Below are 26,130 nucleotides of genomic sequence, written 5' to 3'. Positions count from 1 at the left end.
ATTTGCTATAAGCGTTAATTACATGCTTCAGCTTTACTAAATACTTCGGGCCGTATTTTCCGATTGGCGGCTTCCTGCGTGCGGAGGCCTCCGATCTGGAAAAAATCTACGGACTTACCGGAGGGCTCCCGAGGTGCGTATACTTCTGTGTCTGGGCCTCTCCAACTCGAAATGCGCAGGGCCCACGTATCCCAGAGACGCAGGCTGTTTGCAAGCATCCCTGTGATCGTGTGGGGCATGGGGATCCAATAGGAGAAGGGAATCTCCCTTCATACACTTGACAGATAGACCTGTCAATATGAATGGAGATCACCCCAAAAACACTAAATAAATTTTTTTTTTTTTTAAATCACATTTTAAAATGAGTTGAAATTACAATAAATTAAATAGTTTAAACAAAAATTAAATTTTTTGAAAAAAATTTAAGTTTTTTACGGGGCTAAAAATAAACTTACCTTTTTTTAAAAAGTATTTTTAAGTGAGGAGTGAATTTTTTTTTTTTTTTTTTTTACTTTTTTCAACTCATGCTGGTAAAAGCAGGCCTCACTGCTTTTACCAAGCATAAGATTTCTAAGGATTTTCTGTGGGCAGAGGGTCTCCAGAAAGCAGAACTATCCGCCTGCAGAGGCCCTACTCTAGGGCGCACAAGCGTCCGATCTGTCGAGAGCATTCTTGACAGATCGGAAATGCCGTTCAGCGTATGCGCTTGGCATGCCTGAAACCGGCATTTCCAATGTCCCTAAGGGTGTGTACACAGCGCGTACACACCCGTAGGGATCGGAATATACGGCCCTTCATCTTTAGAACTGGAATGTAGTTTTCCCTAGAATTATATTCTACGTGTCTGCTGGATGTGCTTTGCTTTTGATTTAAATAAGGTAAAGCACACAATTACAATCTAACTTCAGGGACATCACAAATGAGGCTGGATACATTGCCCCTTAGTCATGAATCTTGTTACTGTACAAGAGGCTTTGCAGGGAAAAAAATATTTCAGGCTAAACAACATACCTAATGTGTTGTGAACGCCATCGGCCTCTTCTTTCACTGTCTCATCCAATCGTTCCAGGTTCTGAACTAGCAGTGCTACCACTTGTCCTTCCAACTAAATTAACACAGAAGCAGATAACATTATAACAAGCCACTTCAGCATGAATTGTTAATCCTTTTAATACTGAACATATAACACATTACAAACCACATTTTTGCTGATAAACACGATTCACTTACAAAAGAATCAGAGGCCAACATGTAGACATTTTCTGGTTGGCCAGTATTCTACTGACTTGTGGGTAGTTTGCCAAATCTCACAGAAATGGGAGCTGTGGATGATTGCTGGAGGGAACATTTTATGTCTGTATGCTGGTTATGAAGAACTGATAGAGTGGACACAGTAGCAGCCATTGTTGCCTCTCTTGTGGGGAAGGGCCCACAGTATAAGCACTCTACTATCTTAATTTGCCGATCTCCCTTGCAGAGATCATTCTCTTTCTCTCAATTCACCAGCATCAGCTTTTTGCACACTATAATAAAGCACAAAATGAGGTGTAACCTCCTTTGGGTGTGGTGTTTAAAACCGATAAGTGAAGAGAAGTCATAGACAAGCCTGTACCAAAAGTGAAACTTACATTGATGGATTCTCTTGATTTCCCATGAGGAGGCAGATTTTATTCATGACCTCCCATGCTGGGTGCCAGGCAGGCGCAGCATCCCTGAGGTATGCAGTGCCCGTGATTGCACAAATTGCCTCCTGGACCATTAACATGACTCACGTGTCTGTCCCAACTGCATGGGCCCACCGCATGGCGGGGACTTGCAATGAGACGAGAGAGTAGAAACAGGTCGGGATGTGACAAGTGGTGTTCCCCAGGGATCTGTACTGGAGGCTCAGCTTTTTACCATATTTATATAGCGACTTTAAAGTAATAAAAGGTCCCAAGGCGCATTCACAGAAGCGTTACAAAACCAAAACAAAACTTGACAATGAGACATATAAGGAGATGTTAGGGCAGATGAGAAAAGCTTGGTCGAAGAGGTAGGACTGGATTTTGTCAGCCTCGAGGAGGCGGGACTGCCGGTAAAGTTGCAGAAAGTGGGGACGGATGGCAAAGCCGCCCCCATCCCGACTCCGTGCCCTTTTGCCAGGAGGCGGGAAGATATCCTGCTTCGGGTCACATCTCCGAGGCAGGAAAGGGATTAAAATCCTTTTAACTGCCTGTTAACAGGTAGTTAACAGGCAGAAAAGAGGATTAGTCCCATGTTACCTTTTCTGTTGAAGGCTTCCCGATCTTGGAGAACCCCGCTGGGTTGGAGGAGTCGAGTAGGAGGTCTGTGGGGGTTGGAGGGGCCTGAAAGAGATGTAGAGGTGAGTGATGGGTGCAAGTGTGGAGTGCTAAGTATGTGATGAGTGTTAAGTGTTAGAAAATGTTCACTTACCTTTGTTTCTGCCTACAGCCTTCAGCCGTGGTGGTTCCAGTCCCGACATCTTCGTTGTAGATTTCACAGACTGGCTGTTGGATCTTCCGAACCAACCATCTGCTTTCTACAAAGTTGAAAGGTTTGATAAGTCCTGAACACAAGGACTCATCAAACTACACAGAATGTCATTGTTTGACAGCTTCATAGAGCTGTCAAACGCTGACATTTCTTCTTTCAAGAAGTCTTGACAGATGGCACGTCAGACTTCCCCCTAATTGGCCTGCTGAGCCCGCAGGGCGGGCTTAACAAGGTCAATCAGGGGAAAATCCCGCTGGTTGGCCAGAACATGATGGAGGCGGGTCATAGGCCCGGCAAGCAGCAGTCCCACCTCCAGAATGTCTCCATTCACAAAATCCAGCTTGTAGGTTTTCAAGAGTATCTTAAAGGAGCAAAGAGAAGTGGACAGGCGGAGAGATTTAGGGAGGGAATTCCAGAGCTTAGGACAGAGGCAGCGGAAGGTACTACTGTCATGGTGGAGCACTTAAAATCAGGGTTGTTCAAAAGGCCAGAATAGGCAGAGTACAAAGAAAAAGGAGGATTATAGGTCTGGAAGAGATTAGAGATAAGGAGGGGCGAGGCCATGGAGGGATTTGAAAAGAAGATGAGAATTTTAAAATCAAGGCGTTGCTTAACTGAGATCCAATATACAGCAAGGACAGGGCAGATGGGTGAGCGGGACTTGGTGCGTACTAGGGCACGGGCGGCAGAGTTTTGGATGACTTCAAGTTTATGGAGGGTAAAACTAGGGAGGCCTGGAATAGTCAAGTCTAGAGGTGATGAATGCATGGATGAGGGTTTTGGCAGCAGATAAGTTGAGATAAGGGCGGAGACAGGCGCTATTACGAAGGTGGAAATGGACGGTGTTAGTGATAGAACAGATATGGGGTAGGAAGCTCAATTCATGACCAAATGAGTGCCTGGATGAGTGCAGCTCCAACAACACTCAAGAAGCTTGACACCATCCAGGACAAAGCAGCCCGCTTGATTGGCACCCCAGTTACCACCTTAAACCTTCACTCCCTCCATAACTGGCGTACCGTGGCTGCAGTATGTACCATCTACAAGATGCACTGCAGGAACTCGCCAAGGCTTCGTCGGCAGCACCTCCCAAACCTGCGACCTCTTCCACCTAGAAGGACAAGGGCAGCAGGTGCATGGGAACACCACCACCTCCAAGTTCCCCTCCAAGTCACACACCATCCTGACTTAGAAGTATATCGCCGATCCTTCATCGTCGCTGGGTCAAAATCCTGGAACCCCCTACCTAACAGCACTGTGGGAGTACCTTCACCACACGGACTGCAGCGGTTCAAGACAGCGGCTCACCACCACCTTCTCAAGGGCAATTAGGGATGGGCAATAAATGCTGGCCTTGGCAGCGACGCCCACATCCCATAAACAAATAAAAAAATACATCAAGGTTGCGAACAGACTTGGTCAGCCTTAGACAGTTGACAGGGAGAGAGATCGAATCAGTGGAAAGGGAACGGATTTTGTGCTGTGAACCGAAGAATTTTGTCTCAAAGGTTGCAGACAGGTCCAGAAGGACAAGAAGGGATAGTTTACCTTTATCGCACTCAATTAGGATGTCAATTGTGACCTTGGTAAGAGCTGTTTCGGTACATAAGAGATAGGAGCAGGAATAGGCCACTTGGCCCCTCGAGCCTGCTCCGCCATTCAGTGATCATGGATGATCTTGGGCTCAAAGCCACTTCCCTGCCTGCTCCCCATAAATATTCACTCCTTTATCTTGTAAAAATCTGTATCTCCACCTTAAATGTATTTAATGACCCAGCCTCCACGGCTCTCTGGGGCAGAGAATTCCACAGATTTACAACCCTCTGAAAGAAGAAATTCCTCCGCATCTCAGTTCTAAAAGAGCATCCCTTTATTCTAAAACTATGCCCCCGAGTTCTAGATTTCCCCACGAGGGGAAACATCCTCTCCGCATCTACCTTGTCGAGCCCCCTCAGTATCTTATATGTTTCAATAAGATCACCTCTCATTCTTCTAAGTTCCAATGAGTATAGGCCCAATCTGTTGAACCTTTCCTCATAAGTCAACCCCCTCATCTCAGGAATCAACCGTATGAATCATCTCTGAACTTCCTCCAATTGCAAGTATATCCTTCCTTAAATAGAGACCAAAACTGTACACAGTACTCAAGGCGTGGTCTCACCAATACCCTGTACAGTTGTAGCAGGACGTCCCTGCTTTTATACTCCAACCCCCTTGAAATAAAGGCCAACATTCCATTTGCCTTGTTGATTACTTGCTGTACCTGCATGCTAACTTTTTGTGTTTCATGCACAAGGACCCCCAGGTCCCTCTGAACTGTAGCATTTTGTAATCTCTCTCCATTTAAATAATAGTTTGCTTTTTTATTTTTCCTGCCAAAGTGGATAACCTCGCACTTTCCCACATTATACTCCATCTGCCAAATGTTTGCCCACTCACTTAGCCTGTCTACATCCCTTTGCAGATTCTTTGAGTCCTCTGCACAACTTGCTTTCCCACCCATCTTTGTATCATCCGCAAACTTGGCTACATTACACTCAGTCCCTTCATCCAAGTCATTAATGTAGATTGTAAATAGTTGAGGCCCCAGCACTGATCCCTGTGGCACCCCACTAGTTATCATTTGCCAACTGGAAAATGACCCATTTATCCTGACTCTCTGCTTTCTGTTAGTTAGCCAATTCTCTATCCATGCTAATATATTACCCCCAATTCTGTGAGCTCGTATCTTATGCAGTAACCTTTTATGTGGCACCTTATCGAATGCCTTCTGGAAATCCAAATACACCACATCCACTGGCTCACCTTTGTCCACCCTGCTCGTTACATCATCAAAGATCTCCAGCAAATTTATTAAACAAGATTTCCCTTTCATAAAACTATGCTGACTCTGCTTGACTGCATTATGATTTTCCAAATACCCTGCTACTGCTTCCTTAATGAAGAACTCCAGCATTTTCCCAATGACAAATGTTAAGCTAACTGGTCTATAGTTTCCTGCTTTCTGTCTCCCTCCTTTCTTAAATAGGGGTGTTACATTAGTGGTTTTCCAATCCGCTGGGACCTCTCCAGAGTCCAGGGAATTTTTGGTATATTGCAACCAATGCATCCACTATCTCTGCAGCCATTTCTTTTAAGACCCTGGGATGCAGGCCATCTGGTCCAGGGGACTTGTCATCTTTTAGTTCCATTATTTCACCAAGTGCTATTTCCTTAGTGATAGTGATTGTCTTTAGTTCCCCCCTCCCTGTGGCCCCTTGATTATCCATTATTGGGATGTTGTTAGTGTCTTCTACCGTGAAGAGATACAAAATATTTGTTCAGTCTCTGCCATTTCCCCGTTCCCTCTTATTAATTCCCCACTCTCATCCTCTAAGGGACAAATGTTTACTTTAGCTACTTGTTTCCTTTTTATATACCTGTAGAAGCTCTTACTATCTGTTTTAATATTTCTTGCCAGTTTACTCTCATAATTCATCTTCTCTCGCTATTATTTTTTTAGTCATCCTTTGCTGGTTTTTAAAAATGTTCCAATCCTTTGGTCTCCCACCAATCTTGGCAACATTGTATGCCTTCGTTTTCAATTTGATAACATCCTTTACTTCCTTAGTTAGCCACGGATGGTGCTCTCTTCTCAAAATCTTTCTTTCTCACTGGAATATATTTTTGTTGGGAGTGGCGGAAGCCCGATTGGAAGGATTCAATCAAGGAATTCTGGGAAAGATGGGCAAAAATTTGGGCGGCAACATGTTTAAGAACTTGAGAGGAAAGGGAGGTTGGAGATGGGGCAATAGATGGCAAGGACAGAGGGGTCAAGGATTTTTTTTGAGGGGGGTGATAACTGTTTGTTTCTCTCTCCACAGATGCTGCCTGACCTGCTGAGTATTTCCAGCATTTTCTGTTTCTTATTTCAGATTCCAGCATGATATACCTATCAATTCCTCCAATAAAAGGCGAAGAGTTACGAAGGTGACTAAAGGTTTACCACATTCACCCCTTGTTTAGAATTAAGTCCGGCGGGGTGAAGTGTACTACCAATTCTGGTAGGTCAGTCTGTCCGGAGGCTTCGTAAGCCTCTCCGATCGCCGCAGCGGTGGTGTTGCCTTATCCGGTGTTGATGCTGGTGTTTGCGTGGTCGGCGAGGGCTCGTGGGGTTCCGGCATGCCGTCTACCTGGACTGAGGTTGGGGGGGGGTGGTGGCGGTGTTTCCGGATCGGCTGAGGGTGCGAGGTCTCGTAGGGAGACAGTGTCCTCCCGCCCGTCTGGGTACGCCACGTAGGCGTACTGGGGGTTGGCGTGCAGGAGGTTCACCCTCTCGACCAGGGGGTCCGTTTTATGGGTCCTCACGTGTTTCCGCAGCCAGACTGGCCCCGGGGCGGTCAGCCAGGTTGGTAGAGTGGTTCCCGTAGTCGACTTCCTGGGGAAAACGAACATTCGTTCATGGGGGGTGGTGTTAGTGGCCGTGCAAAGTAATGACCGGATGGAGTGCAGCGCTGTCGGGAGGACTTCTTGCCAGCGGGAGGTTGGGAGGCCCTTAGACTTTAAGGCTAAGAGGACGGCCTTCCATACCGTCGCGTTCTCTCTTTCCACCTGACCGTTACCTCTGGGGTTGTAGCTGGTGGTCCTGCTTGCTGCAATACCTCTCTCTAGGAGGAATTGCCGGAGTTCCTCGCTCATGAAGGAGGAGCCCCGGTCGCTGTGTATATAGTTCGGGAACCCGAACAAGGCGAAGAGGGCATTCAGGCACTTAATGACCGTGCTACTGGTCATGTCGGGGCAGGGGAAGGCAAAGGGGAAACGGGAGTACTCATCAACGATGTTGAGGAAGTACACATTACGGTCAGAGGACGGGAGGGGCCCCTTAAAGTCGATGCTCAGGCGCTCGAAGGGGCGGGTGGCCTTGATCAGGCTTGCTCGGTCCGGCCTATAGAAGTGCGGTTTGCACTCCGCACAGGTCTGGCAGTTCCTGGTCATGGTCCCGACCTCCTCGATGGAGTAGGTCAGGTTGCGGGCCTTAATGAAATGGTAGAGTCTGGTGACTCCGGGGTGGCAGAGCTGGTCGTGGAGGGTCTGAAGCCTATCGATATGCGCGCTGGCGCATGTCATTCGTGAAAGGGCATCAGGGGATTCGTTCAGCTTGCCTGGCCGGTACAAGATCTCATAATCGTAGGTGGAGAGCTCGATTCTCCATCTCAAAATCTTGTCATTCTTGATTTTGCCCTTCAGCTTGTTATTAAACATGAAAGCCACCGAACGCTGGTCGGTGAGGAGGGTAAATCGTTTGCCTGCCAGGTAGTGCCTCCAGCGCCGTACTGCCTCCACGATCGCCTGGGCCTCTTTCTCGACCGACGAATGTCGGATCTCGGGGCCCTGTAGGGTCCTTGAGAAGAAGGCCACTGGCCTCCCCTCCTGGTTTAGGGTGGCGGCTAAGGCGAAGTCGGATGCGTCGCTCTCCACCTGAAAGGGGATGGACTCGTCCACTGCGTGCATCGTGGCCTTGGCTATGTCTCCCTTAATGAGGGAGAAGGCCGCGCACGCCTCCTCCGTGAGGGGGAAGGAAGTGGCTTTCAGGAGGGGTCTGGCTTTGTCCGCGTAATTGGGTACCCATTGGGCATAGTAGGCGAAAAGCCCCAGGGTTCTCCTAAGTGCTTTAGGGCAGTGGGGGAGGGGTAGCTCCATGAGGGGGCGCATTCTTTCTGGGTCGGGGCCGATGATTCCGTTCTCCACTACGCAGCCGAGGATGGCAAGGCGCGTGGTGTTAAACATGCATTTCTCCTTATTGTAGGTGAGGTTCAGCCGTTGGGCCGTACGGAGGAATTTCTCCAGATTCGCGTCATGTTCCTGCCGGTCGCGGCCGCAGATAGTGACGTTATCTAGGTAGGGGAATGTAGCCTGCAGTTCGTTCTGGTCAACCATCTGGTCCATCTCCCTTTGGAAGACCGAGACCCCATTAGTGACACCGAAGGGGACCCTAAGGAAGTGGTATAGGCGCCCATTCGCCTCGAAGGCGGTATACTGGCGGTCCTCAGGGTGGATAGGGAGTTGGTGGTAGGCCGACTTCAGGTCGATGGTCGAGAATACTTTATACTGTGCAATCTGATTGACCATGTCAGATATGCGGGGGAGGGGGTATGCGTCCAGCTGGGTATATCTGTTTATGGTCTGGCTGTAGTCGATGACCAGGCGGTTTTTATCGCCGGTCTTTACGACTACGACCTGGGCACGCCAGGGGCTGCTGCTCCCCTCGATAATGCCCTCTTTCAGGAGGCGCCGCACCTCAGAGCTAATGAAGGCTCTGTCCCCGGCGCTATACCGCCTGCTTTTGGTAGCGACGGGTTTGCAGTCAGGGGTAAGGTTAGCAAACAGAGAGGGTGGCGGGACCTTGAGGGTGGATAGGCTGCAGGTGTTACACGGTGGGCGGTTTAACGTTTGCTGGTTGTTGACTGTGAGTGGGGGGAGGGGTCCACCGTATGCTAGGGTTACGCTTTGGAGGTGGGATTGGAAGTCCAGCCCTAGTAGGACGGCAGCGCAGAGATGGGGGAGGACGAGGAGTTTAAAGTTTTTATACTCCGTGCCCTTAACCGACAGGGTCACGACACAGTAGCCGCTGATGTCCGTGGCGTGGGACCTCGATGCCATCGAGATTCGGCTGCGCGTTGGTAGGACAGAGAGGGAGTAGTGGCTCACCGTGTCTGGGTGGATGAAGCTCTCCGTGCTTCCGCTGTCGAACAGGCAGGTCGTGGCGTGGCCGTTCACTTTGATGTCCATCATTGACTTGGACAGATGGTGCGGGCGGGCTTGGTCCAGGGTGACGGAAGCTAGTGTGTAGCTGAGCGAGTCGTTGTCATCTGCGGGCGAGGCGGTCGGGCGTGGTGAGTAAAATGGCGTCTCCCACGAGGTAGGGCCCCATGAGGCACTATTGGGGTCGGTTGCCTTAATCAAAGATGGCCGCCCCCATGACTCATGTGTGGGGATGCTGGCCTCAGTTGCCCTAAACAAAGATGGCCGCCCCCATGACTCATGTGTGGGGATGCTGGCCTCAGTTGCCCTAAACGAAGATGGCCGCCCCCATAGTTCGCATGCGGCACTGCTGGCCTCTGAGGATCCGCTCCTGCAGGCCTTGGAGAAGTGGCCTTTCTTCAGGCAGGTTTTACATATGGAGTTCTTGGCTGGGCAGCGCGACCTCGGGTGCTTCTCCTGGCCACAAAAAAAACAGCCGGCGGCCCGATCGCGGATGCCCGATGTCGGGGCCGGTGCCGGGGGTGGCGGGGCCGGTCGGGTCCGGGACGCCGACGCAGAGGTAGGTCCCGGGGGCGGCGCTGGGAAGGGTGCTGTGGTAGGGGTCGGGCCCGAGTCCCAGGGTCGCGAGCAGTACCTGGTGAATGCTTCCTGATCTTGGTGGGCCACTTCCAGGGAGATAGCGAGGGCTTCAGCTTTTTCCATGCTGAGGTCTTTAGCTTCCAGCAGTCTTTGCCGTGAGTACTCGGACCGTAGGCCTTTCAGGAATGCGTCGCGGATATTATCTTCAGTATTTTCGGCTGCCGACACCGATTTAAAGTCACAGTTCCTGGCGAGTGCATATAGCGCCTGTGAGAATTCGGCTACTGATTCTCCTGGCTGTTGCGGCCGTGATCTTAGGAGGTGCCTAGCGTACATGTAGTTTACCGGGGTCCGGTACTTCTGTTTCAGCAGGTTGATGGCGGTCTCGTAGGTAGTCATGTCCTCGATGAGAGTGTATACTCTCGGGCTCAGTTGTGCCTGCAGGACACTTAGTTTGGATGCCTGAGGGACGCTGGATTCTCTCAGGTATGATTCGAAGCAGACCAGCCAGTGTTTAAAGTCTGCGGCTGAGTTTGCTGCTCGTGGGTTCAGGTCCAGGTACGGCGGTCTGAGGGCTCGCAGCCAAGCTGGCTGGTGTGGCTGTGCTCCTGGGAGCTGCGCTGGTGGCTCCTCCGCCGGTTGTGACTCGTTGTCGGACATCATTAAATTTAGTCAATAAAATTGATATACCTATCGTTCACTATCGTATCACTGTTAGTAGTTAGCACTGTTCACCACTGTTCGTTATAACTGTATCACTGACCACTATTGTATCACGGTACGAGGTCGCCTCTTGCCACACTGCTATACCTGGGATGACCACTGCCGACTCCGCCTTGGCTCCACCCACCAGGCCAGGTATAAAGGTGAGCGACTGGCTGGTATTCCTCCTGCTTGGATCGGATCACCCACGAGAGTGGGCTCTGTTATTTAGTCAATAAAATTGATATACCTATCAATTCCTCCAATAAAAGGCGAAGAGTTACGAAGGTGACTAAAGGTTTACCACACAGCATCTGCCGTATTTTGCTTTTGTATAAATGACCATTTGGTCTGTTTTTGGTGGCGTTGGTCGAGGTATGAATATTAGCTCCTATTCCTCTTCGAATCGTGTCACCGGATTTACATCCACCCGGACATGTAAGCAGGGCCTCATTATAATGTCCCATTTTAAAGAGAGAACACCTCTGACAAAGCCACAACCTATCAGTACTGCACTAAATAATAAGACGGCTGGCTTCTTTGAACCAGGTGTGAATTAAATGAGTCTTAACATCTGGTGAGGTGAAACAATGTCTAAAAGCCCAAAACCAGACCGTGCAAGTGTGTGGTCATCAACACCTCTAGATGTTTAGCCACATGCCTTAGTGTCTATAGGTTGAAAAGATTGCTGGCTTTATTCAGCCAGCCAATCACCTTGAACTCTTAAGAAGTTAGAGTATAAAAGACCATCACATTTTGTGCATCAGCAGTTCAGCCTGTCTTGTTGTGACCCCACGTGGATGAATTATGCTCTGTTAACTCATATAATTTGTACAAAGTGTATACACTGTTTTTCCACTGAGGAACGTGGCTTATTTCTTTGGCAAATAGTTAATTTCAAGGTTATCCGATTAGCTCCTTGTGAGCTGTTTGCAGACTTCTAGCAAATTAGATTTTGTCTGGGTTGCTGGAAAAGACAATATTTCTGTGCTGTTAGATTCAGCATTTATTCTTAAGAAGCCAGCAAACCAGAATTAGTCAGTGATTCTCTCTGCCACTCACCCAATCAAATTGGCCTCCAGAATATCTAACATCATTTACACTTACATTTTCATAGTCCTGCAATTCAGTAACCATCATGCTCCAGACAGCATTTGACCACCTCTATCTGCACCTATCCTTATAAACCCCAATTCCATTCCTTCAATCTAATGTGGTTTTTTTTTTTACAAAAAAGGTCTTAATTGAGAAAACATGAACTGTTTTATTCAAAAATCGATTCCACATATTCACGATTTCAAGGGGAATCTCAGGTATTGTCTTAGGATTAACAGAAAATGCTGGAAAAACTGAGCAGGCCAGGCGACATCCGTGGAGAGAAAATAGAGTCAACGTTTCAGGTGAACCCTTTGTCAAGTCTTGACAAAGGGTTCACCTGAAACGTTGACTCTATTTTCTCTCCACGGATGTTGCCTGGCCTGCTGAGTTTTTCCAGCATTTTCTGTTATTTCGGATTTCCAGCATCTGCAGTATTTTGCTATTGTCTTAGGATTGTTGATCTTTAAATTGTAAGCAGGTCTAGGCAAAGGCCAGTGTCCTTGCACCAGCTAGTTGCTTAACCTTGCAGCTCACGCTCTGCAACATTGAAATAAACACTATTATAGTACAGGTAGACTACCTTTTATCCGAACTTCCGAAAACCGAAACCCTCTAAAAACCGAAGGTTTTTTCGTTCAGCGCAAGTCGTGTGCACGACATGACCAGAGTGGCGCACGACCCCGACCCCCGCCGACGACCCCCTGCGGACCCCCGCCGACCCCGACCCCCGCCGACCCCGACTCCCGCCGACCCCCACCCCTCGCCGACCCCCCCGCCGATCCCGACCCCCCGCCGCCCCCCACCCCCGACCCCCCCCGCCAAATTTCCCAGTCTTATAAAATACCTTCCGAAATCCGAAATTTTCCGAAAACCGAAACACGGCTGGTCCCGAGGTTTTCGGATAAAGGATAGTCTACCTGTAATAGTGTCAGGTGGTTGTGGGTTTAAACCCCACTCCAGGATGGGAGCACATAATCTAGGCTGACACTTCAGTGCACGACTGAGAGAATGCTGCACTGTTGGTGGTGCCATCTTTCAGATGAGACATTAAACTAGGGCTCAAACTGAGGTCCTGTCTTGTTCAAGTGAACATAAAAATTCCATGCACGATTCAAAGAGAAGTAAGAGTCTTCTCCAGGTGTCCTGGTCAATATTTAACCATCAAGATTAACTGGTGAATTAGCTCATTGTTATTTGTGGAACCTTGCTATGCGTAAATTGTCATGTTTGCCTAAAAATACATCGATTATACTTCAAAAGTAATTTAGTAGCAAAGGGCTTTGCGATGTCCTCAGACGCTGTTCAAATTTGTGTGTTCTTTCTTTGTAAAGCTACCCACGTTACGATTTGCTTCATAATTGGAATATTAACGATAAGCTACAAAAACATCTAAAGCTCAAGCTTACACACTGCAAATCTTTTCACCCAGTTTGCTGATTTGTTGGAACTCATCCTGGAGCTTTGAAACTTCTGTTTAGGTTCAAGGCAAATAGGTCAGCTTTGAAGCTCAATTATTAGCCACTGTTTTCCTTTTCTCCTACCAGCCCAACTAGAAATCCCCTATTCTCAATCTGCTTTCAAGGCAAAGCTTGCAAGTTTTGGCAGCCTCCAGCTTCGAAGCACAATGGAGAAAAGAAATACAGGACTCGTTACCTCTGCTTTAATAAAACCTGCAAGATTTGTTCTGAAAAAATATATTTTTTAAATATATTTATTTTAAGGCTGTGCTGATCAAAATCAATCCATAATAATCAATTCTCCATGGAATACCAGCTACAACACTCACTTCTACTCCTGCCAGTGTAGTTAGCCGTCTGTAATGTAAACTATGCCACGGGAAAGCTCTGGGCTTATCCCATGGTACTTCTGTGCTCTCAGCAACCAAGGACAATTTACGTCCAGCTGCACTTCCTTATTCCAGAAAAAAAATAACTAATCAACCCCGTCGTATTGTAGAACAAGTCACATCTTAATCTGTACAGGATGGTTACTAATATTGCAACACTAATGGATATTTGACCTTCAGTTTATTAGCTCGTCAGTTAAACTGAGGTTATTAAACAGGGTGCCAGCATGTTCAAATTTACTTCGACAACCATCATTAGAAACAGCCTCAAGGTGGAAGAGCTTTAGTTGAATTAATCAGCAGTTAACAGGCCTTTATTAGGTATATCTGAAAAAATACCAAGAGTGACGGAATACATTCTCAGCTAAAATGTGGTAGACTTCTTGTGTGCTTTGACTAGATTTTTTTTTAAAGAATGACCAGCTGGAAGGGGTTGCCAGGATGTATGACTGAGGCACTGGACTCATGCAAGAAACTACTAGATGTTGTGACATGATAACATGGGTTTGGTTTTCTGAAAGATTGAGCTGATGGGCTTTTTTCCAATCCAAACGTCATCTTGTGATCAGAAATAAACCCATCCATAGCAAAGTCTTATTTCTCCAGTGCCTGGCCACCAGGCACTTTACAAGAGTACAGTATCACTTTTGCCCTGGGATATCTGCAGTACACCCAGTATCTCAGAGAAGAATGAGTCAAGTCTGGCTAATCCGTTACTACTCAATCCATGATCATTCTGTTGTCCCTAGTATTCCGGTAACCATGGTCCGAAGACATGCAACATCCCATCTCTCCCTTCCTTATCTTTGCAGTAAATAGAATAAACCCTGTTAACCTAAAGTATACCAATGCCCAGAACTGCACTAACATGTCTTCCTGAAGGTGTGCACCCCTTCCCCATCTCTGCCAACGCTCACATAAAACCTCCACCTTACAAGTGAATCGCTTGGATAATTTTGACTACATTAAGATAGCTGGGGTCAGAGACCACTTGGATGTAGTTTTCCAGTAAGCCTTCTTTGTTGGCAGGTCCCTAAAAGGAACAATGTTTCACTGAACTTAAGTACCTAATACCCCATGACCATATCGATAAATGGGAGGTGAATATGCAGCTGCAGTTAGACAAGTGATTGAGCAGCCAATTGTTACAAGAGATTGGTAACCATGAGAATCCCTTCAATATATTAAAAAGGATAAAACCAAAGGATGACTAAGAGGACCAAAGTTTTCCCACTGACTAAACTATTTCAAAGCCTGCCTTTTATATTGAGCTATCCCTAATCTGCTGAGGTAGTGGTCTTGTGGGCAAGAGCTGCAATGGTATTAAGTTGGCTGGCTTTCCATCCACTATCCATTAACAAATCACACCATGTAAGTGAAGCCAAAGTAGAAGCTGACACCTTATAGATGCATGATATATGGATAGTTTCAGGAGATCCAATCATCTTTAGTTTTTCAAAGAGATATCTGGGAAGAAAAGGTCATGACCCAGACAAAAGATGGGAAATAGTTTATGCAGAATCTTGAGATAAATATTGGGCATCACCAGCAATGGCATGCTGTTATACAGCTGACATATGGGATCAGACATTTCAAACAATAAATTCTGCCCTCCAACAAAGTATGGAGACTATCCAGCTAAATCCTTTGATCATCTCAATTTTGCGCCATTTCCCAATTTACATTTTATCCACCAGTCAGTATCGAATCTCTCTTGTCCATCATCCAAAGTGCACATTGGATATTATGAAACATTACTTATTTTTTCCTATTCAGCCAAATCAAGGAGCACCAGGAATAAAGAACTGAGTTGGGCCTTTTGAAGTTATAACATTGGCTGGTGGAGGGCTCCATGAGTAAATCTTATCTTGAAGCAATTATCAAACTGAATCTCCATCAAGTTTCCCACAATCTCCTGAAAGCAGGCTTCAATTGCTTGGGTTGCTGATATCCTCAGGCACAATGATGAATTTTTAATTATTGTGTCTGCAACAGTTCTATAAGAACATCAATTTCTATGGCTCTTTAGACCCCCTCAGGATTGGTTCTGCCATCTGTTAGGCAGTCCTCAGCCTCCTCGAGATTGTCCCGATTGCCCAGTTGTTGGGTAATATTGTAAGGTTTTCTTCTCTTAAACAAGCCCTGCATTTTTAATTTATGCCCAGCTACTTCAACATAGAACTCAACAAAAATGATTAATTCCATACATCCATATTACTGTTATCACTTTGCGTTCTTCAAAATAATCTGGTGCTTGCTGACCTACATTGGCTCATAGTCCCCCGATGCCTCCAATTTAAAACTCTCATCCTCGTGTTTATATCCCTATGAGGCTGCACTTCTTCCTGTATTCTCTTCCAGCCTGGCAACCCTCTAAGAACTCGCTGTTCCTCTAACTCTGGTCTCTTGTGCATCCCCCGCTCCTTTCGCCTTACCAGTGCAAGCCGTGCCGTTAGCCGTCCAGGCCCCACACTCCAGAATTCCCACCCTAAATCTCTCGATCTCTTCACTATTCCCCAAAACCCACCTCTTTGACCAAGGTCATCCCTCCAAATATCTCCTCCTTTATCTTGGCATCCATGTTTGCCAGATTACACTTCTGTGAAGCACCTTGGGACGTTTTTCTACACTGAACATGCCAATTGTTATCATAAATGGAAGTTGTTATCTTCAGACTGCAGGACAGTAGAACCCGAGAGGGCACTCTGTCTTTTAAAATATATACCTGCATTTTGTTGTGTTTGACATCTCTACCTCCAGCTTCTTCACATTCCTCTTGGCTTTACTGATAAGCGTGAGCAAAAAAATAATTACATCTCCCCATTTAAGGATAGCTGATAATACAATTTTTCCAATCTACAAGAATCTAAATCCGCTACACTAGCTGATGCTCTGATCAAAGCTGCAGATCAAAATCGAGTTTTTATTACAGCATATATACAAGTAACATTTTTGAGGATGTAGAACAGCGAAATAGCCAGCGATTTCTAGAGTTCAAACATGGCTGTATGATGTCACAATTTTTGTACAAATCAATTTGCAACTCATAGTTTTACAAGTACTAAAATAACATGGTAGATACAAGAACAAAAATATCATGATGTACTGAAAATTCCACATCTTCAGTATTTCAGGTTCATAATATATTCAGGTTTTTATATAATATACAGAGTTAAGTTTGAGTCCTTTTACCCTTTTTATTCTAGGTACTGTCGTAAGTGAGTTCTTGTTCATGTCTTCAAGAATATTCACACTTGCCCAATTTATAGTCACTTTTCATGGCGCACTCAGGAGAACAAACAAAAAAAATCAATCTTTAGCAAAAAGCAAAATACTGCAGATGCTAGAAATCTGAAATAAAAACAGAAAATGCTGGAAATACTCAGCAGGTCAGGTAGCATCTGTGGAAAGAAAAACAGTGTTAACGTTTCAGGTCGATGACCTTTTGTCAAACAATTTGATTTGCACAACAATTGTGACATTATCATTGTTGTACTCTGTAGAAATCATTGGCTACTTTGCTGCCTGACCTACTGAATATTTCCAGCATTTTCTGTTTTTAAATCAATCTTTAGACTTGCCTTAGATACCAGTTCAATCTTGTGAATCCATAGGATCCGTCTCACGTCTTTGAGAAGTGGCAGAATGGTAACACCAGACCTTGTTTTTGTGCATGTTTATTTTTTAAAGGTTTTAAGTACTAACCAAATTCTCTGAACAAAACTCAACAAGCAAATTCATAGTAGATATTAGACTATGTTAACTGTTAGTATTAAGAAACCACCTCTCTACAGGAGACTTCAGATCAAACTCAATAATTATCTAAAAGTTCCAAGCTCATAAAAAAACTACTGAAACAATTACAGGGGCTCTGCGGAATTTGAACAACTGTTTCCTAAATTCAAAAGCACCTGCCGGCCACAGGTAGCGTAGTGGTAATGTCACTGGGCTAGTAATTCAGAGACCAGGACTAATGATCCAAAAACGCAAGTTCAAATGCCACCATGTCAGCTGGGGAATTTAAATTCAGTTAATTAAATAAATCTGGAATAAAAAGCTAGTATCAGTAATGGTGACCATGAAACGATTGGATTGTCGTTAAAACCCATCTGTCGTCCTTACCTGGTCCAGACCCACAGCAATATGGTTGACTCTTAACTGCCCTCTGAAATGGCCTAGCAAGTTACTCAGTTGTAACTAACCGCTACAAAACAAGATAATAAGAATGAAACCGGACAGGCCACCCAGCATCGACCTCGGCTACGGACACGGCAACGGCATACCCAGCCCAGTCGACCCTGCAAAGTCCTCCTCGCCAACTTCTGGGGATTTGTGCCAAAACTGAGAGAGCTGTCCCACAAACTAGTCAAGCAACAGCCTGACAGTCATACTCACAAAATCATATCTTTCAGTCAATGTCCCAAACACCTCCATAACCAGATCATACCCAATAGGGGTGGCGGCACAGTGGTATACAGTTGGAAAGAGTGGCCCTGGGAGTCCTCAACACTGACTCCAGACCCCATGAAATCTTATGGCATCAGGTCAAACATGGGCAAGGAAACCTCCTGCTGATTATCACCTATTGCCCTCCCTCAGCTGGTGAATCAGTACTCCTCCATGTTGAACACCATTTGGAAGAAGCACTGAAAGTAGAAATGTACTCTGGGTGGGGGACGTCAATGTCCATCACCAAGAGTGGCTCGGTAGCACCACTACCGACTGAGCTGCCCGAGTCCTGAAGGACATAACTGCCAGCCTGCGACAGGTGGTGAGAGAACCAACATGAGGGAAAAACCCAACTTGACCTCGTCCTGACCAATCTACCTGTCGCAGATGTATCTGTCCATGACAGTATTGGTAGCAGTGACCACCGCATAGTCATTGTGCAGACGAAGTCTCGTCTTCACACTGAGGACATCCTCCATCGTGTTGTGTGGCGCTACCACCGTGCTAAATGGGATAGATTCAGAACAGATCTAGCAGCTCCAAATTGGGTATTCCACCACAAAGTCTGCCTCACCAACATATGGGGATTTGTGCCAAAACTGGGAGAGCTGTCCCACAAACTCATGGCCCGGCATATCCCTCACTCTACCATTACCATCAAGCCAGGAAACTAACCCTGGTTCAATAAGGAGTGTAGAAGAGCATGCCAGGAGCAGCACCAGGCATACCTAAAAATGAGGTGTCAACCTGGGAACGCTGCAACACAGGACTACATGCATGCTAAAAAGCAGAAGCAGCATGCGATAGACAGGGCTAAGGGATCCCACAACCAACTGATCAGATCAAAGCTCTACAGTCCTGCCACATCCAGTCGTGAATGGTGGTGGACCATTAAACAACTAACGGGAGGAGGAGGCTCCATGAATCTCCCCATCCTCAAATGACTGTGGAGCCCAACACACGAGTGCAAAAGACAAGGCTGAAGCGTTTGCAACCATCTTCAGCCAGAAGTGCGGAGTGGATGATCCATATCAGCCGACTCCTGAAGTCCCCACAATCACAGAAGCCAGTCTTCAGCCAATTCGATTCACTCCACGTGATATCAAGAAACGGCTGAGCACACTGGATACAGCAAAGGCTATGGGGCCAGACAATATCCCGGCTATCGTGCTGAAGACTTGTGCTCCAGAACTAGCTGTGCCTCTAGCCAAGCTACAACACTGGCATCTATCCGACAATGTGGCAAACTGTACAGGTATGTCCTGTCCACAAAAAGCAGGACAAATCCAACCCGGCCAATTACAGAGTTTACTCTCAATCATCAGCAAAGTGATGGAAGGTGTCATCGACAGTGCTTTCAGGCGGGCACTTACTCACTAAAAACCTGCTCACTGATGCCCAGTTTGGGTTCCGCCAAGACCACTCGGCGCCCAATCTCATTACAGCCTTGCTCCAAACATGGAATTCCAGAGGTGAGGTGAGAGTGACTGCTCTTGACACCAAGGCAGCATTTGACTGAGTGTGGCATCAAGGAGCCTTAGTAAAACTGAGGTCAATGGGAATCGGGGGGAAAACACTACTTGCTGGAGCACAAAGGAAGATGGTTGTGTTGGTTGAAGGTCAATCATCACAGCCCCAGGACATCGCTGCAGGAGTTCCTCAGGGCAGTGTCCTAGGTCCGACCATCTTCAGCTGCTTCATCAATGACCTTCCCTCCAACATAAGGTCAGAAATGGGGATAAACGCTGATGACTGCACAGTGTTCAGCGCCATTTACTACTCTTCAGATAATGAAGCAGTCCATGCCCGCATGCAACAAGACCTGGACGACATTCAGGCTTGGGCTGATTAGTGGCAGGTAACATTCGCGCCACAGAAGTGCCAGGTGTGGTAAACCACTTTTATCGTTACACTATAGTTATCACTGTTGTATTGTTATCACCGTTATCACTGTTGTATCACGATACAAGGTCGCCTCTTGTCGCGCTGTTATACCTGGGCTGACCACCTCCGACTCCGCCCATGGCTCCACCTACCTGCCCAGGTATAAAGGTAGTCGACTGGCTGGTATTCCTCCTTGTTGGACCCGATCACCCACGAGGGTGGGCTCTGTTATTTAGTCAATAAAAACCTTTAGTTACGTTCCTAACTCGTCGCTTTTTATTGGACAAATTGATAGGTATATCAATTTTATTGACTAAATTTTAAAGATGTCTACTACTGGCCAGCCAGAAGCCCTCCCAGAAGCACAGCCACACCAGCCGGCTTGGCTGCAAGCCCTCAAACCACCGTACCTGGATCTAAACCCACAGGCAGCAAACGCAGCCCTCAACTTCAAACACTGGCTGGACTGCTTCGAATCCTACCTGGAAGAATCCGGCGCCCCGCAGAGATCCAAACTAAGACTTCTGAACGCCCAAGCGAGCCCGAGAGTATACGCACTCATCCAGGACACGACTACGTACGAGGCCGCTATCAACCTACTGAAACAGCAGTACCGCAGCCCGGTAAATTACATGTACACCAGGCACCTCCTAAGATCCCGCCCGCAACAGCCAGGAGAGTCTGTAGCTGAATTTTTACGGGCGCCAAGAGCACTCGGCAGGAACTGTGACTTTAAAGCGGTGACGGCTGTTGAAAATACGGAAGATAATATCCGCGATGCCTTTGTGAAAGGCCTACGGTCCGACTACTCACGGCAAAGACTGCTTGAAGCTAAAGACCTCGACCTGGACAAAGCTGAAGCCCTCGCTCTCTCCCTGGAGGTGGCCCATCAGGACCAGGAGGCGTTTTCCAGGTACTGCTCGCGACCCTGGGACTCGGGCCCGACCCCTACCGCAATACCCTTCGCAGCGCCGCCCCCGGGACCTACCCCGACCCCTACCGCAATACCCTTCGCAGCGCCGCCCCCGGGACCTACCTCAGCGTCGGCGTCCCGGACCCGACCAGGCCCGCCACCCCCGGTACCGGCTCCGACATCGGGCACCCGCGATCGGGCCGCCGGCTGCTTCTTTTGCGGCCAGGAGAAGCACCCGAGGTCGCGCTGCCCAGCCAGGAACTCTACCTGCACAACCTGCAGGAAGAAAGGCCACTTCTCTAAGGCCTGCAGGAGCGGATCTTCAGAGGCCAGCAGTGCCTCATGCGAACTGTGGGGGCGGCCATCTTCTTTCACGGCAACTGAGGCCAGTATCCCCACACGTGAGTCATGGGGCGGCCATCTTTGATCAAGGCAACCGACCCCAATAGTGCCTCATGTGAGTTATGGGGGCAGCCATCTTCTCCGCCATTTTGTCCTACCTCGTGGGAGACGCCATTTTACCCACCACGCCCGACTGCCACCGGGCCCCCGGACCCGACGACCGCCTCGCCCGCAGACGACAACGACTCGCTTACCTACACGCTAGCCTCCGTCACTCTGGATCAAGCCCGCCCACACCACCTGTCCAAGTCGATGATGGACATCAAAGTAAACGGCCACGCCACGACCTGCCTGTTCGACAGCGGAAGCACGGAGAGCTTCATCCACCCAGACACAGTGAGCCACTACTCCCTCCCTGTCCTGCCAACGCGCAACCGAATCTCGATGGCATCGAGGTCCCACGCCACGGACATTAGCGGCTACTGTGCTGTGACCTTGTCGGTTAAGGGTACAGAGTATAAAAACTTTAAACTCCTCGTCCTCCCCCAGCTCTGCGCTGCCGTCCTACTAGGGCTGGACTTCCAATCCCACCTCCAAAGTGTAACCCTAGCATACGGTGGACCCCTCCCCCCACTCACAGTCGACAACCAGCGAAGGTTAAACCGCCCACCGCGTAACACCTGCAGCCTATCCACCCTCAAGGTGCCGCCACCTTCCCTGTTCGCTAACCTCACCCCCGACTGCAAACCCGTCGCTACCAAGAGCAGGCGGTACAGCGCTGGGGACAGAGCTTTCATTAGCTCTGAGGTGCAGCGTCTCCTGAAGGAGGGCATCATCGAGGGGAGCAACAGCCCCTGGCGTGCCCAGGTCGTGGTCGTTAAGACCGGCGATAAAAATCGCCTGGTCATCGACTACAGCCAGACCATAAACAGATACACCCAGCTGGACGCATACCCCCTTCCCCGCATATCTGACATGGTCAATCAGATTGCACAATACCGCGTATTCTCGACCATCGACCTTAAGTCGGCCTACCACCAACTCCCTATCCACCCCGAGGACCGCCAGTACACCGCCTTCGAGGCGAATGGGCGCCTATACCACTTCCTTAGGGTCCCCTTCGGTGTCACCAACGGGGTCTCGGTCTTCCAAAGGGAGATGGACCGGATGGTTGACCAGAACGGACTGCAGGCCACATTCCCCTACCTAGATAACGTCACCATCTGCGGCCGCAACCGGCAGGACCACGACGTGAATCTGGAGAAATTCCTCCGTACAGCCCAACGGCTGAACCTCACCTACAATAAGGAGAAATGTGTGTTTAACACCTCGCGCCTTGCCATCCTTGGCTGTGTTGTAGAGAACGGACTCATCGGCCCCGACCCCGAAAGAATGCGCCCCCTCATGGAGCTACCCCTCCCCCACTGCCCTAAGGCACTTAAGAGAACCCTGGGGCTCTTCACCTACTATGCCCAATGGGTGCCCAATTATGCGGACAAAGCCAGACCCCTCATGAAGTCCACATCCTTCCCCCTTACGGAGGAAGCGTGCGCAGCCTTCTCCCTCATTAAGGGAGACATTGCCAAGGCCACTATGCACGCAGTGGATGAGTCCATCCCCTTCCAAGTCGAGAGCGATGCATCCGACTTCGCCCTAGCCGCCACCCTTAACCAGGAGGGGAGACCGGTGGCCTTCTTCTCAAGGACGCTACAGGGCCCTGAGATCCGACACTCGTCGGTCGAGAAGGAGGCCCAGGCGATTGTGGAGGCAGTACGACGCTGGAGGCACTACCTGGCAGGCAAACGATTTACCCTCCTTACCGACCAACGTTCGGTCGCTTTTATGTTTAATAACAAGCTGAGGGGCAAAATCAAGAATGACAAGATCTTGAGGTGGAGAATCGAGCTCTCCACCTACGATTATGATATCTTGTACCGGCCAGGTAAGCTGAACGAACCCCCCGATGCTCTGTCACGAATTACATGCGCCAGCGCGCAAAGTGATAGACTTCAGACCCTCCACAACGACCTCTGCCACCCCGGGGTCACCAGACTTTACCACTTCATTAAGGCCCGCAACCTGCCCTACTCCATCGAGGAGGTCAGGACCATAACCAGGAACTGCCAGACCTGTGCCGAGTGCAAACCGCACTTCTTTAGGCCGGACAGAGCAAGCCTGATCAAGGCCACCCGCCCCTTCGAGCGCCTGAGCATCGACTTTAAGGGGCCCCTCCCGTCCTCTGACCGTAACGTGTACTTCCTCAACATTGTTGATGAGTACTCCCGTTTCCCCTTTGCCTTCCCCTGCCCAGACATGACCAGTACCACGGTCATTAAATGCCTGAACGACCTCTTCGCCTTGTTCGGGTTCCCAAACTATATACATAGTGACCGGGGCTCCTCTTTCATGAGCGAGGAACTCCGTCAGTTCCTACTAGCGAGAGGTATTGCAGCAAGTAGGACCACCAGCTACAACCCCCGAGGGAACGGCCAGGTGGAAAGAGAGAACGCGACGGTATGGAAGGCCGTCCTCTTAGCCTTAAAGTCTAAGGGCCTCCCAACCTCCCGCTGGCAGGAAGTCCTCCCGACAGCGCTGCACTCCATCCGGTCACTACTTTGCACTGCCGTTAACGCCACCCCCCATGAACAAATGTTTGTTTTCCCCAGGAAGTCGACTACGGGAACCACTCTACCAACCTGGCTGACCTCTCCGGGGCCCGTCTTGCTGCGAAAGCACGTGAGGGCCCATAAAACAGACCCCCTGGTCGAGAGGGTGAACCTCCTGCACGCCAACCCCCAGTACGCCTACGTGGCTTACCCAGACGGGCGGGAGGACACTGTCTCCTTACGAGACCTCGCACCCTCGGGCACTCCGGAGACACCACCTTTACCCCCCCCCCACCACCCCCCCAATTCCAGCCCAGGTAGACGGCATGCCGGAACCCCACGAGCCTTCGCCGACCACGCAGACACCAGCACTAACACCGGATAATGCAGCACCGCCGCTGCGACGATCGGAGAGGCTTACGAGGCCTCCGGACAGACTGACATACCAGAACTGGTAGTACACTTCACCCCGCCGGACTCAAATCTAAACAAGGGGTGAATGTGGTAAACCACTTTTATCGTTACACTATAGTTATCACTGTTGTATTGTTATCACCGTTATCACTGTTGTATCACGATACGAGGTCGCCTCTTGTCGCGCTGTTATACCTGGGCTGACCACCTCCGACTCCGCCCATGGCTCCACCTACCTGCCCAGGTATAAAGGTAGTCGACTGGCTGGTATTCCTCCTTGTTGGACCCGATCACCCACGAGGGTGGGCTCTGTTATTTAGTCAATAAAAACCTTTAGTTACGTTCCTAACTCGTCGCTTTTTATTGGACGAATTGATAGGTATATCACCAGGCAATGACTATCTTCAACAAGCGAGAGTCTAACCACCTCCCCTTGACATTCAATGGCATTACCATCAGCAAATCTCCTACCATCAACATCCTGGGGGGGTCACCATTGACCAGAAACTTAACTGGACCAGCCACATAAATACTGTGGCAACAAGAGGTCAGAGGCCAGGTATTCTGCAGCAAATGTCTCACCTCCTGACTCCCCAAAGCCTTTCCACCATCTACAAGGCACAAGTAAGGAGTGTGATGGAATACTCTCCACTTGCCTGGATGAGTGCAGCTCCAACAACACTCAGGAAACTCGACACCATCCAGGACAAAGCAGCCCACTTGATTGGCACCTCATCCACCACCTTAAACATTCACACCCTCTACCACCAGCATACCGTGGCTGCAGTGTGTACCATCTACAAGATGCACTGCAGCAACTCGCCAAGGCTTCTTCGGCAGCACCTCCCAAACCCGCGACCTCTTCCACCTAGAAGGACAAGGGCAGAAGGCGCATGGGAACACCACCACCTCCAAGTCACACACCATCCTGACTTAGAAGTATATCGTCGATCCTTCATCGTCACTGGGTCAAAATCCTGGAACTCACTACCTAACAACACTGTGGGAGTACCTTCACCATAAGGACTGCAGCGGTTCAAGAAAGCGGCTCACCACCACCTTCTCAAGGGCAATTAGTGATGGGCAATAAATGCTGGCCTTGCCAGCGACGGCCACATCCCATAAACAAATTAAAAAAAACACATCTGAATTAATCCCACAGCATGTTTATGTTTGAATTGTGTAGCTTGGTTCCTCCCCCAAGCAAACTTATGGGAGATGGTTCTCAAAACATTAGTATCAATTTAGGCTGGGACAGGACTGGAGTGCAGCTGTCTTTTTAACTCCTTAATATCATAACTGAATTAAGTGAGCCAATACTGATCTAAAACTAGACAAGAATACTTAATTTTTGTTACATGTATTAATCGGAGTTAATTACAACAGAAGTTAATTGATAATAATTTAAATAAATTGAATCAAAGTTAGTTCAGCACTTGAAGTAGTGCTCTCTGCTGTGAACAACTTCAAACTACCATTGTGAAATTCCTCAGAAGAACATATGGCTGGGCTGAAGGTTTTTTTCCCCCAAATTACTTTTTCTTTTGACATCCTATGGTGCACCACATTAAGGCCTAGAAATTCAGTGCCCTTAGCACCGATTTTGCGGCGCTAGAGGGCCTAGCGCTGCAATTGGCGCCGGTTCCTAAATTGCCTGGGGCCCTTCCGCGGCAGTAGACCGGTAGCGCTGCGCCGGCACCGATGATGTCATCGGTGTGCGCAGCGTCCCGGTTGCCGTGGTAACCCGGCCCCAAGCCGAAATTCAGTTGCGCCCGCCTCGCCCGTGGCAGGCGCAACTAAGACTCTGGCAACAGAGTCTTCCCCCAGTGTGCACCGGCGCATAAAGGTGGAGCGGCAGCCGGCCGCGTTCCCGGCGGCCGCCTGCCCGCACCTCCCTTCCCGGACTCCTGCATTCCCCCCCCGCGGCCCTGATCAGTGTCTGATGCGAGCCCGGCACTTCCCCGAGGTGCCGGGCTCAGATGTCGGGTCAGTCCGCCGGACAGTTGTCGGCTGCAGGCAGCTCCTCCTTAACAGGAGGAGGAGGCCTGCAGTTCCCCCGC

At 48.8% G+C, this 26,130-nt stretch overlaps 1 protein-coding gene across 1 annotated transcript in view; it reads right to left on the bottom strand.

The window, feature by feature from the left end:
- Positions 1 to 460: 460 nt before the first annotated feature.
- Positions 461 to 26,130, bottom strand: part of LOC147080909 (beta-catenin-like protein 1) — a 46,474-nt gene continuing 20,804 nt past the window's right edge. The window contains exon 4 of the mRNA XM_085981034.1: positions 461 to 1,105. Within this exon, the coding sequence (XP_085837160.1) occupies positions 914 to 1,105 (192 nt within the window). The 3' untranslated portion in view covers positions 461 to 913. The remainder of the gene's footprint in view (positions 1,106 to 26,130) is intronic.

Source organism: Somniosus microcephalus, unplaced genomic scaffold (assembly GCF_052327205.1).
Source record: "Somniosus microcephalus isolate GS21.2 unplaced genomic scaffold, FLI_Smic_1.0 scaffold1008, whole genome shotgun sequence".
In the NCBI taxonomy this organism is placed as follows: domain Eukaryota; kingdom Metazoa; phylum Chordata; class Chondrichthyes; order Squaliformes; family Somniosidae; genus Somniosus; species Somniosus microcephalus.
Note: the sequence above shows the minus strand (reverse complement) of the source record. Positions and strands in the feature narration are given on the sequence as shown.